We start from the raw sequence: 13,360 nt of genomic DNA on the forward strand, positions 1-13,360 counted from the left end.
TGAACTCCATCTAAGGCTAAATACCGCCAAGAGACCGATCGACGCGTACGTTCAGGGAAAAGTTGAAAAGATCTTCGATCCAAGATGGCGGCGCGCACGGATGCAGCGGCTCATGGCTCTCCCCAATACAGTGCATTATTTATATTTTACACCCTGCTATAGTTTACATTTCGTACTGTGCAATAAGTAATCTGATATGTCTGTCATATCCATTCAATTTTAGTATGCTGCGAACAGTAAATGAGTCCTACCACACATATCCCACCTCACCTTAACTAGAGTCACTTTTTATATTCTTCTTGTTGTTTTTGTTTTTACCTGCGTGCACTTTAAGGTGAAGCTAAGTAATCGTGTTGTACAATTTGTATGACAATAAAGGCATTCTAGTCTATTCTATTGAAGAGAGCGTTCAGAGTTTGTGATCCTAAAACGCTACACAAACGTATAAAATCAAGTCTTGTCAATGATTTCATTCAGCTTGAGAAGAAGTAGAAGTTACATGAGATGCTCTTTTTTTGCTCTCAGGGTGAAAACCTGGATCTGGCCATCACGAAGGACGAGGTGGTTGTGTTGGTCGGGGAGGGTGTGTGCGCCGTGAAGACTTTAACCAGAAACCATCTGTACTGTGAGCCTCCACCTCAGCAGCCTGCACCGGCACACAACGGCAGGAAGCGCGAGGGCTCCGACAGCCTGCCCGAGTTCACCGTGAGTCCTCTGCACGTTTTACAGTGTGAGCGCCTGACCTGGACCACGCCTGACACTGTGTGTGTGTGTGTGTGTGTGTGTGTGTGTGTGTGTGTGTTTCAGGTCCAAATGGGCAACCTAAACTTCTCGCTGGGAAAGGTTCAGTATGACAACCTGGGCCTGGCCACCTTTCCCCTCGAGGCTCAGATTGGAGTCGGAGTCGGTGCGTCGTTTGTCGCTCTCATCGTCCTCATCATCGTGCTGATTTACAGGTCAGTGTCTGGACTTTATGTTCTTGTCTACACCGATTCACCTTCTTCTACAAAACACAGGGGGGAAACTTTTTTGCAAGCCTGCTCACCTTGTTGTCGCTGCCAGCTGCTGTTGTGCAGTTCAAGGTTTTTTCTTTTCAGCGCCTGAGCACAGCATCACCCGACTTTACCTCTCAAGAGCTATAAAATGAAGTCAGGTGTGAGAAAGCAAAGGCAACACAGTTATCAACCAGCAGGGTGTTCAACAGTTTCAGGTTTATTCAGGAAAGAGTTTGTTTTGGGTTTTGATTTTGTTTAAGTTTAATTCAACTTTATATTTGTAAAGGGACCATATGCAATATTAAACATAAATGTTGTCATTTGTTGTATTGCACCAGAGTTAGCTTCGAGCTAGTTTCCATCTGCAGGCACTTAAGAACCTAAAGTTTTATTACAACATGAAGCAATAAGGACCAGAGTTATTCAAACAGTGACACCGTAACATAAAACACCAGTGCACGTCACGGCTACTACAAACATGAAAAGATTGAAGTGATCTCCTCGGTGTGCAGTGGCTCCTGTTGATAGAGTGAAGTCAGAACTAAAGAACCAGAGGGAATTGAAAGAACGTTCTTCCTGTTAAACTCTGAATTAAAGAACGAGAGCAAACGGAGAAGACAGACTGTGCAGTCTGAAAACCTCAGTCAGAATAAAACTGTCCGTGAATGAATAACAGTGATGTGTAGCTATGTAATGTGGCTGTATGAGAGATGCTGCTCAGCATGTTTCAGGTTGGGACTTTACTGCTCATCAGCATTTAAAATGTATTGAAAGGAAGCTCAGTAAAGTGTGGCAGGCTAAAACTCACTCTGCTGAAAGTAGTGTGACTGTGTTATCATATCTACCAAGCATCATGGGAGCTGTAGTTCAGTCTTAGTTCAAAGCTTTGAAGGAACGGAGCATTTGGACAGACAGCATTATCGCACACTATGAGCAGGACACCGCAGTGAGAGGGGATCGGTGTCCTCACCTTTGGGTGTCACCAAATCAGGTAGTGTTTCCATTTTCTGACCCAGCTTGACTCCGTGATTAACCCCGATCCTTAGCGGTGGTGGGGGGGGGGGGGGTTGTTGGCTCAAATTACTTGAGTCAACTTTTTCACAGGTTTAGTGGATCCCACTGATCCAGTGTGAGACTGGTGTTACTGGTCCTCTGTGCTCTGTCCCTGTCTGACCCCGCCCTCCTTCCTTGTTCGTCTCCTTGTCAGGAGGAAGAGTAAGCAGGCTCTGAGAGACTACAAGAAGGTCCAGATCCAACTGGAGAACCTGGAGACCAGCGTGAGGGACCGCTGCAAAAAAGAGTTCACCGGTAAGAGTGATGCGACGAAAGGAGAGAGAGAGAGCAGGAAGGAGAGGGAGGAGGGAGGGAGGGGAAAGTTTATTTGATTTCAAGGAGGGGAACAGATCCACTTTGTTTTTACACCGGCCTCGTGAAATCATCCCATTACATCATTCGTCCTGGATCAAATGTTCCTCTCATCCCACACGTCTGCACCAGAGGAAGTTAATTTTAGTCCAGTGTCAATATTTAGCTGCTGCTACCTCCCAACACAGCTGCCCCCCCAGCACACTTTGAATGTAATACAGTGTAGAAAGCCCTGATCCACCCTGTCCTCCTCTCCCCCCCCCCCCGACTCAGACCTGATGACGGAGATGATGGACATGTCCAGCGACCTGGTGGGCACCGGCATCCCGTTCCTCGACTACAGGAAGTACGCCGAGCGCATTTTCTTCCCCGGCCACAGAGAGTCTCCTCTGAGGAGAGACCTGGACGTTCAGGAGTGTCGGCGGCAGACGGTGGAGCAGGGTCTGGTGCAGCTGTCCAACCTGCTCAACAGTAAACTCTTCCTCACCAAGGTACTCGTCTTCAGCATCCTCACTCTCCAGCCTGTATTTGTAAATGAAACATCCCAGTCGTTTCCCGTCGGCCTGCAGCCCCAACGCAGCTTTAATGGCTGCACAATTAACTTTCAGGGAAAACGCCCCCCTTGTCTAAGTACACGCTTTGAATGTAGTGAAGGCGTCTGGCATTAACAAGGAGCCATCAAATCCTTCTTTTAAAAGCATCGAACCTCATTTTACAGAATCATCCACAGACAGAACAGTGGACGGTGGAGTTATATCTACCTGATCCATTTAGTCAAAGTATGACCTCTCATGCAGCTGTTGACTTGAAACTTTTCTGTTCTGTGCGGTTAAGTTGCCGATTGGCGTCTGATGCCTGTACGCCGATGCGATGAAACAGCTGTTTCCTGGTTAAAGAAAAAAGATCTCTTTAGGGATCTTTTATGTAATGCTGTGAGCGACTTAGAACAACAATCAGAGGCCGTCAGTGGCAAAAACAAACACATTTAGTGGACGCACTCTGACCGACCTCGTCGTCCAGCGGGGATTATGTTCCAGCTGCGTTTGGACTGATGGCTCAGGAAATCATTTGGATGTTTTCCAGGACAGTTTATATCTACTGGTCATTTACACACAACAACAACAACAACAACAACAACAACAACAACAACGACATGTAAAAGTAGGGCTTGGGTTTGAGCAGATTGATTAATCTCCCTGTTCTCTCAGTTCATTCACACTCTGGAGAGCCAGCGGACTTTCTCCCCCAGAGACCGGGCGTACGTGGCCTCTCTGCTGACTGTGTCCCTGCACGGCAAGCTGGAGTATTTCACCGACATCCTCAAAACTCTCCTCAACGACCTGGTGGAGCAGTATGTGGCCAAGAATCCCAAACTGATGCTGCGACGGTGAGGAGGAGGAGGAGGATTGGAGTGTGACTACAAAGTGTATTAATTTAAGATTGAGGTTGAACTTGTGCTTTTCTTCGCAGCACGGAGACGGTGGTGGAGAAGCTGCTGACCAACTGGATGTCCATCTGCCTCTATGCTTTTCTCAGGGTCAGTCAACAAATAGGACATGGGTGCTTTAGAGCTTCTACAGCTGCAAAATAAACAAAATGCCACCTCAGTCAAAACTGTTACAAAAAATTAAACGGGCAAGTTCTTAGAAACATCACAGTTTTGAGTTAATGTGGATAAACTGTCGGTGATAGACGCTCAGTTAGTTTCCTGACCGGTTTAAGTCCGGTTGCGGGCCAAATCTAGAAATTGGTCTGGTTGCTGCAGTGGTGCCTGTTTACTTCCTGAGCACTGCAGAGTTGTCCTCGACCCCCCCAGCTCAGGAGCACTCACTCTCTCTCTGTTAGTTAGCTCACAGGATCCTGTCTGTGTCTGTGTGTCTCATGTTCAACAACTGAGTGTAATATAGAGTCTCCTCCTGCAGGATTAATAGTGTATATCTTCTTGTTCTTTGTCAGAAGGTTTTGAGCGGGGACGTTTGTTACCTTTGACTCGCACGCTAGCTGCAAAGCTAAACAGCTGTCCCTTTATCCTTCTTGTCCTTTAAGGATGCAGTCAGTATTCTTACTGTGGACAGAAAGCTTCACATTGTCAGAATAGAGGTGACGTGTTCACATCTCAGACAAGTTCTTGGTCGTTCATTTAAATTATCTTCCCAATGCGTGCTTAGAGGTTTGAAGGCAGCGCACTTTGATGAACAGATGAATGTTGTGACATTTGTAAAGTGTCGAGGGGAATTAAAACACACATGCTGAGTTTAAAGAAAAAAAGTCTGTCAATCAAGTTTAAGGAAATACCGTAAATTCTGGACTATAAGCCGCTACTTTTTTGTCACGTTTTTAACACTGCGGCTTTTAAAACGATGCGGCGTATTCATGGATTTTTCTTGGGGGACAATGAGCTTGTGCCGCAAAAACATTTGTCCTCGTCACATCGGATCTTAATATCAGTCATTTTGCGCTTTATGCACGCACCCTCATCATGGAAAACACACGGAGAAATACATATGATGCAGCTTTCAAGTTAAAGGCGATCGACCTGGCTGTCAAAGAAGCTAACAGAGCTGCTGCACGTAAAGTTGAAACTGACAGCGACAACGAAAAAGAGACTGAGGAAGTGAGTAATGAAGTCATTCTGAGGCAGTGAATGGATGGACTTTTTCTTGTGAAATGTATTACGGTAATCAGCCGCGTTACAGACACTGTTCGATCAAGGATTTCCACTAGGCTTCGTATTTGCGGATGTTACCAGTAGTACGTATTTAATTAAAAGTTAAAACAATGTTTTTGTGTCACGTCTTTCCGTGTAAATAGCTCTTGTTATAGCGTGGACACCTGCGGCTTATAATCAAGTGCGGCTTATATATGTACAAATACATTTATTTACTTATTTTTAGCCGGTGCGGCTTATATCCAGGTGCGCTCAATAGTCCGGAATTTACGGTAGTTAAATTATGTCTGGAAATGTGATTTTGTGGAAGTAGCTGAGCACAGCTCAGAGTCTGTCAGTCAGTGATTCGTCACAGGTTCAGATACGTTCTTGTTCTTACGTCCACGTTATGTGAGCGGTTCGTTCTCTCCCACAGAGCGAGTTCGGCTTCAACTAATTAACTTTGGCATGTCTGTGGTTGTTGGTTTTGTTTGTGCAGGACTCTGCGGGGGAGTCTCTCTACATGCTGTTCAGGGCAATAAAGCACCAGGTAGATAAAGGGCCGGTGGACGCTGTGACGGGGAAGGCCAAGTACACCCTGAATGACAACCGCCTGCTGCGAGAGGACGTGGAGTACAAGACCCTGGTGAGGACAGATCTGACCTTTGCATCTCATTAAGGAATCCACATCCACCTCGACTCCTCACCTTTTTTTTTTTTTTAATTAAAAATGTTTTTGTCCTCCTGCAGACTCTGAATGTGTTGGTTCAGGGCGGAGGAGTGAATGAGAGCCAGCCGCTGCCCTCTAAAGTCTTAGACATCGACACCATCACTCAGGTGAAAGAGAAGCTTCTGGATCAGGTGTACAAGAGCACCTCCTTCTCCCACAGACCGCACGCCGACACGCTGGACCTGGGTGAGGAGCTTTACATCTTCACGTTGGTGTTCAAGTGTTTTTATTTGTGGTCCGGTGGTGCCCCCTACAGGCAGACAGGAATAAATACAACAAAGTTCCTCTTCACCAAAGTGATCTCACATTAAAAAGATGCTGTGAATCCTGACTGAAGAACCTTCACTGTGCAAAAAACACTAGCTGGAGTGAAGACACATATTGTTTGACAACGTGTCCCAATCTGGTGACATCAGCCATGTGCATTCGTATACACACTCTGAAAGAAGGGACAGGTCATTGGGTCGTCCCAACTCAACTCAACTTTATTAACATCACACTTTACACACAACACAGTTGAGCCAAAGAGCTGAATAGTGCAGATAAAAAATAAAAAAAAACAGAAAATAATAAAGAAATAGACGGCAACAACATAACATTTAATTCATGTAAACATGCTGGTAGCTGGGGGTTTTTTTTACTTTTAACTTGCTGTTTATATTTCCTGTTTTTGATGCTGTATAACTAAATTTCCCCCATTGGGGAATCAATAAAGTTTATTCTTATCCTTAAGAAACTACTTGAGTCCAGTGTAACACGAGACTAACAGAGCGATGGATGGCTTATTGAACGTTAAAAGCCATCGAGTATGTAAGTGTGTTTTGAGGCGGGTTTTGAAACACAATCGTGGCTAATGCTACATTAGCACCATGTTATTTGAATAGGTTTGACATGTCCCACTATAATGGATCATGTCTGTGTGTTGTTCAGAGTGGAGGTCGGGTGTTGCCGGTCATCTCATCCTGTCGGACGAGGATTTGACGTCTGTCGTTCAGGGCAACTGGAAACGTCTGAATACGTTACAGCACTACAAGGTACGGTTCACACTTCCCCTGCAGCACTCCATCTAACTCTACTCTTTCTGTTCGTGGTGAGATAATGCTGACTGTATGCCTGGTTGTGTTCATCAGGTCCCAGACGGTGCAACGGTAGCGCTGGTCCCTCGTCACACCAAACACATTCACCATGACAACCACGACTACGTGGCAGGAGAGAGTGAGTTAGCAGTGTTGTTGTCTCTGGTGCAGTAGGGCGTCACAGCAGGTGGCTCACTGTGACTAAATGAGGCTTTGTGATGTCTTCCTCCTGCAGAGACTCCGATGCTGGAGGACGCAGATGAAGGTGGAGTGAGGCTGTGGCATCTGGTGAAAGCCAGCGAGGAGCCCGAGCTGCCCAAACACCGCAGAGGCAGCCTGAGGGAGAGAGAGAGGGCCAAGGCCATCCCCGAGATCTACCTGACCCGCCTGCTCTCCATGAAGGTACACACACACACACACACACGCACGCACGCGCACACACACACGCACACGCACACGCACGCACACACGCGCACGCACACACACACACACACACACACACACACATACACAGCTTCAAATACAGCTGCCATGCCAGCTCATGGCTCCACACAGAACAGTCCATATCATATGAAGAGTCAGTCAGATGTTGCTCTTATTAAAGTGGTATGTTCATTATATAAAACGTTTTATCAACTTCACTATTTTTACCACCATAAATACATTTTATCATGAAAATAAGACCGTGTGACATCGGCCTCATTGGTTGACAGTATTTCATCAAGTGTGATTAAAGCATGGGGCCTCGTGGAGGGGGGTGCCGGTAGTCCAGTGGGCAGCGTGCAACGCATACACAGAGACTAAAGTCCTCCAAAGTGGCCCGGGTTTGAATCCCACCTTTCCTGTACGCCTTCCCTCATTCTCTCACTCTCTCTCTTTCTCTCTCTCACTCTCTCTCTCTCTCTCCACTGTCCTGTCTCATATTGAAGAAACAAACGTGGCTTGAGAGGGAATGTGCAGGTTTCAATGTTATATTTTCACAAAATAGAAGATAGTGTTGGAGCGTACACTTCTGTATCACCCCCATTTATTCCAAACCCACTCTTTTTTTTTTTGTCCAAGACTCTTGCCTGTTCAGTCCCTTTTCAGAGTGTTTAAATCCTAAAGAGAAGTATGACTATTGAATTGTTAGTTCATGTGGGAATACAGCTACCGGAGTCACTGATGTGTCATCTCACATAGATTAAAGAGGAGAATCCTGCACAGCAACTCGACTGAGCTAAAAACCCACAAGAACACCTGATGCACCGGAGTCGTCCTTTTTTCATGCTCTGAGTCCGTTCAGTTTCACCACAGCCTGATTTATTCATAAACTCATAAACAGCTGCTCCGTGACACCCTCCTGTTACCGTCTCTCACGGAACAGTAACACTGAATAATTCAACTCTTCCTCCTCCGTGCTCTTCAGGGGACTCTGCAGAAGTTTGTGGACGATCTGTTCACTGTCATCCTCAGCACCAGTCGTCCCGTCCCGCTGGCTGTCAAATACTTCTTTGACCTGCTGGACGACCAGGCGGGACAGCACGGCATCTCGGACCCAGAGACGATCCACATCTGGAAGACCAACAGGTAGAGCGGAGCACATGGAGACGTGGTGGATGTTTTCCAGTTACACGAAGGGCTCGTCTGCACAAATGTCTCGAGAAAACTAAACTCTGGTTTATATTTAATGTTTTAGAGAATTAACATCCTAACGTCCTCTTTGTTTCTGCAGTCTGCCTCTGCGTTTCTGGATCAACATCGTGAAGAACCCTCAGTTTATCTTTGACGTCCAGGCGTCTGACCACGTGGACGCCGTGCTCACCGTCATCTCCCAGACCTTCATGGACTCCTGCACCATCGCTGAGCACAAGCTGGGACGGGTGAGATCATATCAAGTTCAAGCTTTGAACGATGTGTCAGTTGCTTGGCAGCTGTGCAGCATTCACAGATGGAGTCACTGGCACAGGCTGATGAGCAGCCTCCTGTCCGTCTACTTCTCGTTGGATCTGAGTCTCCTTGTTCTCTTTGCACAGGACTCTCCCATCAACAAGCTGCTGTATGCCCGAGACATCCCCCGCTACAAGCAGATGGTAGAAAGGTGGGCTCGGATTTCATTTCAAATGAAAACATGAAAACACAGCTTCTTGGGGATGCAGACGTGTTTGAAAAGAAGCGTCTAATATTTCTTGTTTTATAAAGTAACCGATAAATCAAAGGTTGTTAGTGAAGCAGTCATTAAGCTGAGCCGTGGCTGTGAAGCTGATGTTCCTGCTGTGATTATTGCAGGTATTATGCTGACATCAGACAGACCATCTCAGCCAGTGACCAGGAGATGAACTCCGCTCTGGCTGAACTTTCTCGGGTGAGTGTTTTCCCTCCTGCGAGCCCACAGCGTGAGCGACGCAGCATGCAGACCTCTAACAGGAACACTTTGTGTTTCAGAATTATTCTGGAGAGTTGAACTACCTGGTGGCCCTTCACGAGCTCTACAAGTACATCAACAAATACTACGACCAGGTGTGTGGATACATCACGACCATGTGATGGCTCGTGCACAGTAGTCATATCGTTAATGTCTTTCCATGTGTGATTGACTTTAGCACCCCCTGGTGGTTGTTTTGAAAATAGCCAAGGGAAGGTTCATCTATACTTCTTATAGTGTTATTTAGTATTTGTACTTTTGACACATAAAAAAAAAAAGTTAATTTAAGTTAATTAATTCATCTCAGACATAATTGACGCTGTTTTTATCGACAGTAACGTCACGCACCGACTAGCTTTTCAGTTCCATGGTGAATGTGTTTCCATTTTACCTCATTATCTCACCTGTCTCTGCTGCAGTCAGTCCTAACAGTTGTGATAAAGACTGAATCTAATCCTCAAAGTACGTTTTTTTTTTTTTAAGTGACCACTTTCAGCAGAATAATTTTGAAGTCTTTTAATGAGGGAGGATGATGGTAGTGTAAGACCCAAACTCATTAATGTCACCTCCACTCCCCGTCGAGGCACCAACACAGCCTGCTTAGTTTGAGGAAAACATCCGATTGGGCTTAAACAACGAGTCAACGTGTACATTAAGAACAGTGTCCTTCACTTTGGGTCAAACAGCCTCTTGGCAGAAAGCCTTGACGGCACACTTTGAGGGAACAACTACAGACCAATCACAGCTTGTTATGGCAGGTTAGAAAACTCCCTTTAGGATAAACAAAGCTTTAAAGATGTGATCACTTTCTTCAGTCTGTATAAAAGGTTAAGCACAAGAAGTTTTCTTTCAAACATTGTTTTTCTGTCACGAGAATGATGAATCTAACATTTGTTTATATCCTCTGTTCCTCTCCCTCCCTCCGACCCCTCAGATCATCACGGCGCTGGAGGAAGATCCCACAGCCCAGAAAATGCAGCTCGGCTACAGGCTGCAGCAGATCGCGGCCGCCGTGGAGAATAAAGTCACTGACTTGTGACAGAGGAAACAGCCACCAGAGCCGAGGACACGGAGGGGGACGGAAGTGGGAGGAGGATGAAGAGACTTGCACCCTGCAGGCTGAACTGAAAACAGAAGACTAATGGGAGGATAGTACTCACCGTCCTCTACGGAGGAAGAGGTGGAGTCAAAGCAGAGATTTTGAAGATAACTTTTTTTTTTTTTAACACACGGGATCAGAAGATTCAGTTTGGCATACTCTGACATCTTCTATCCTTGTTTTTGCTGTTGGCTGAGGATGAAGCGGTTTGTTCAGTCTGGACACTGCGAGGCTCTCGACAGAGAAAGAGCAGCACATGGACACAAAGAAAGAAGGGATGTGACACCAGACGTGGTTCACTTTATGAAGAGACTCATTAAGGAACATTTTTATCTCCATACAACACGTGCTGGACATCAAACTTTACCAGCTGATCCACAGTCAGCTGATCGGATCTCAAGACTGAAGAATCCGGATTTTGAGATGCCTCCCTTTTTTCTCCTGAAACTCTGGAGTGAATTTTATGAAGCGGTACCTTTTATGCCTTTTGTGCTCGTCACTGCTGTACTGTCCAAAGTGATTTCCTCTGGGTGGGTGTGTGTGTGTGTGTGTGTGGTGATTTGTGTGTGTCACCATTTATCCGTGTTGCCCTGGTAATCGTTCTACACCTGGTGTTTTCTAGCTTCTCGTAACAAAGTAATGGTCATTACATTTTAGATGTTCAATTCAGCAGTATTCAGAAAATCATGAACTCAGATTCACGAGGGTTTTAACAGACGGATTTTATGTTTTTACGCACACGTCTCTCCGTTCAGATTTTAAACACGACGGTCGTTTTTAGAGTAAGAGAAAGTCCGAAAGTTTACAAGTTAAAGAAAGTCAAAATGTGTCGAATAAAGGTGACATGTTGAGATTAAATTCAGAATTTCAAAGACAAAGTAGGATTTTTAAGAATAACGTGAAAATATGAGTTCTGAGATTAAAGATGACTTTAAAAGTCAGATAAGTGACTCCTCAACTCAGAATTCAGACTTTTATCCCTTTTCATCACGTTTTTATCTCCTTCAATTAAAGAAATGATTCTCACTTTAAATGTATAACTGAATATTCTTTTTACACAGACTTGTGTTTAAGAGTGAAACTGGGTCACATCCATTTCTACGAGTCTCTTCTCTGAAGGCTGAACGCTGGGACTCGAACCGCCCTCTACCGCTCTCTACCTCTGAATACTAAACTTACTTCTGTAATGTTGTTGATCCAACACAACTCTGCTGCGGACATTTCAACCTGTTGGAGAAACAAATGACTGATCTGTTATTATGCACATATGGAGTCCACATCAGCTACACTCACCTGCACACACACTCCTGCACATTTCAAACGTGTCTACTTTGTCTTCTCCCTTTGTGTGAAACTAGAAATCACACTCTGCTGGTGTGAGCTTTGCAAGGTACTTAAACCAGGCTGAGTGACAGTGGACTGTTTGTTTTTTTATCTTTTCCTGCTTTTATACTTTTTCATGTGGATGTGGCTGCAGTGTTCACGTCACTGGAAAGATGTTCGAGGAAAAACTTCCATGAAGAAGCTCGTCTAAAGGAAGTGGGAGATTAATCCAAACCGCTGTGTTTTATAGTGCAAGTCAGTGATACTCTTGTTTTGTATATTTTTAACATTCCTTTTAGATCTTAAATCCTCTTCCACTCCCAAGCTTGAGGTATCGGTACGTACTGAAACCCTTTGGTGTTGTCTTATTTGAACACAAGGTGGCACTGCGTTGTTTGACTGAAGGGTCTGTATCTCCACTTGTTACAGGTTGGCATTAATCATATTCCTGCTGTTCCAGTCGTCGATGTTTTCACACTGTTCTGCTTTCTTTTGGAGCACAGAGGCTGATTAAACATGTGCTAATGTTTGCTCGTTTTGTTTTTGACTTGACAAAGACTGAGATGGTTTCAGGGGGATTATCAGGGCTGGGTATGGTGGGATGTTTTTCATTTATCCACTTCAAATACTGTTTCTGTTTGCACTGCTCTGTGTGTTTGGGGTTACCGTAGGTTGATAACATGTAGGGCATGACTTTACAATGCTGACATAACTTGTTTGATTCAGGTTATTGTAGAGGGAATGAACAGGGAAACAGACTTTGACACAAACCTCTGGACACGTATGAGTACACAACAGTGTCAGCACAGAGGTAATCACGTTTTTTATAAGGTACGATAATCACACAATATCTGTAAGAAACCCAGACTGAGATTCTGACCCTTTAAGTGCCAAATTTGGATCTAACGGTTGTAATCAGAGCTGTGGACACAGTTCAGTCTCCACTAAATAAGTACTAAGGATTTATTTCCAGCCTTAGTTAGAGAGTAACCAACCAGGATGTGAAAAGACTCACTTTATAAAACGCTCTCATTTTTTTGGCCCTCCTCCTCCTTTTGTGCGTTTTGCCTATAAAGTGCGTCATTCCCAGGATCCATGCTCAGCGTCACCGATAGGTTCATACATGCGTCCTTCAACACGAGTTCAGTGTCGATAAAGTCTGAGCTTTCTGAGGAACAAAACTATAACTGTTGTAAAAAATTGGCAATGTAGAGCAGGCTCTGCAAGGAGCAGTTTTGAGGATATTTTGTGTGTTAATATCATTGTACATACTGATTTAAAATGTAACTGTAGTGATTTAACCGGTTTAATAAGAGAAGGGGCAACTTCTCACAGATGCTGATGTAATAAAGTATTCTAAAAATGTGCATACATGGTTTTTTTTTTTCTCTTCACAAATGCCACGTTATATTTTCCTCTGTTGGATTAGGTTGGTGTATGAGAGCATGAATACTATACTAACTATATTTCATAATCTCAGGGAGATTTTGGTTTGAACAGATACCCTTACAAACAATAAAGCTGTAAAAATAAAGTAATATGAATCAAATACGGGATGTTAAAGAGGACAAATTCTCCTTCTACTCCACCTTTTCAAGCAGTCCCCCTGTGGTCTAAATGAATCCTCTGTGATGTGCTTTAGTCCAAAGACAACATGAATCAAGCAGCAGAGGTGGTTTGTGGCCCAGCTCTCTCTGAATGCTCTGTTTTGGTGTGCGTCT

The 13,360-nt window shown here is 44.7% G+C and overlaps 1 protein-coding gene across 1 annotated transcript in view; it reads left to right on the plus strand.

The window, feature by feature from the left end:
- The window catches only part of plxnb1b (plexin b1b), a 103,640-nt gene extending 90,634 nt beyond the window's left edge, over positions 1–13,006 (plus strand). The window contains exons 24-40 of the mRNA XM_079342561.1: positions 526–705; positions 808–956; positions 2,203–2,303; positions 2,634–2,851; positions 3,569–3,747; positions 3,831–3,897; positions 5,507–5,653; positions 5,758–5,923; positions 6,668–6,771; positions 6,868–6,952; positions 7,049–7,215; positions 8,222–8,382; positions 8,528–8,675; positions 8,829–8,893; positions 9,082–9,157; positions 9,238–9,312; positions 10,152–13,006. Of these exons, the coding sequence (XP_079198687.1) occupies positions 526–705; positions 808–956; positions 2,203–2,303; positions 2,634–2,851; positions 3,569–3,747; positions 3,831–3,897; positions 5,507–5,653; positions 5,758–5,923; positions 6,668–6,771; positions 6,868–6,952; positions 7,049–7,215; positions 8,222–8,382; positions 8,528–8,675; positions 8,829–8,893; positions 9,082–9,157; positions 9,238–9,312; positions 10,152–10,256 (2,193 nt within the window). The 3' untranslated portion in view covers positions 10,257–13,006. The remainder of the gene's footprint in view (positions 1–525; positions 706–807; positions 957–2,202; positions 2,304–2,633; positions 2,852–3,568; positions 3,748–3,830; positions 3,898–5,506; positions 5,654–5,757; positions 5,924–6,667; positions 6,772–6,867; positions 6,953–7,048; positions 7,216–8,221; positions 8,383–8,527; positions 8,676–8,828; positions 8,894–9,081; positions 9,158–9,237; positions 9,313–10,151) is intronic.
- Positions 13,007–13,360: the final 354 nt, after the last annotated feature.

The sequence above is a fragment of the Symphodus melops genome, assembly GCF_947650265.1.
Source record: "Symphodus melops genome assembly, chromosome: 4".
Taxonomy (NCBI): domain Eukaryota; kingdom Metazoa; phylum Chordata; class Actinopteri; order Labriformes; family Labridae; genus Symphodus; species Symphodus melops.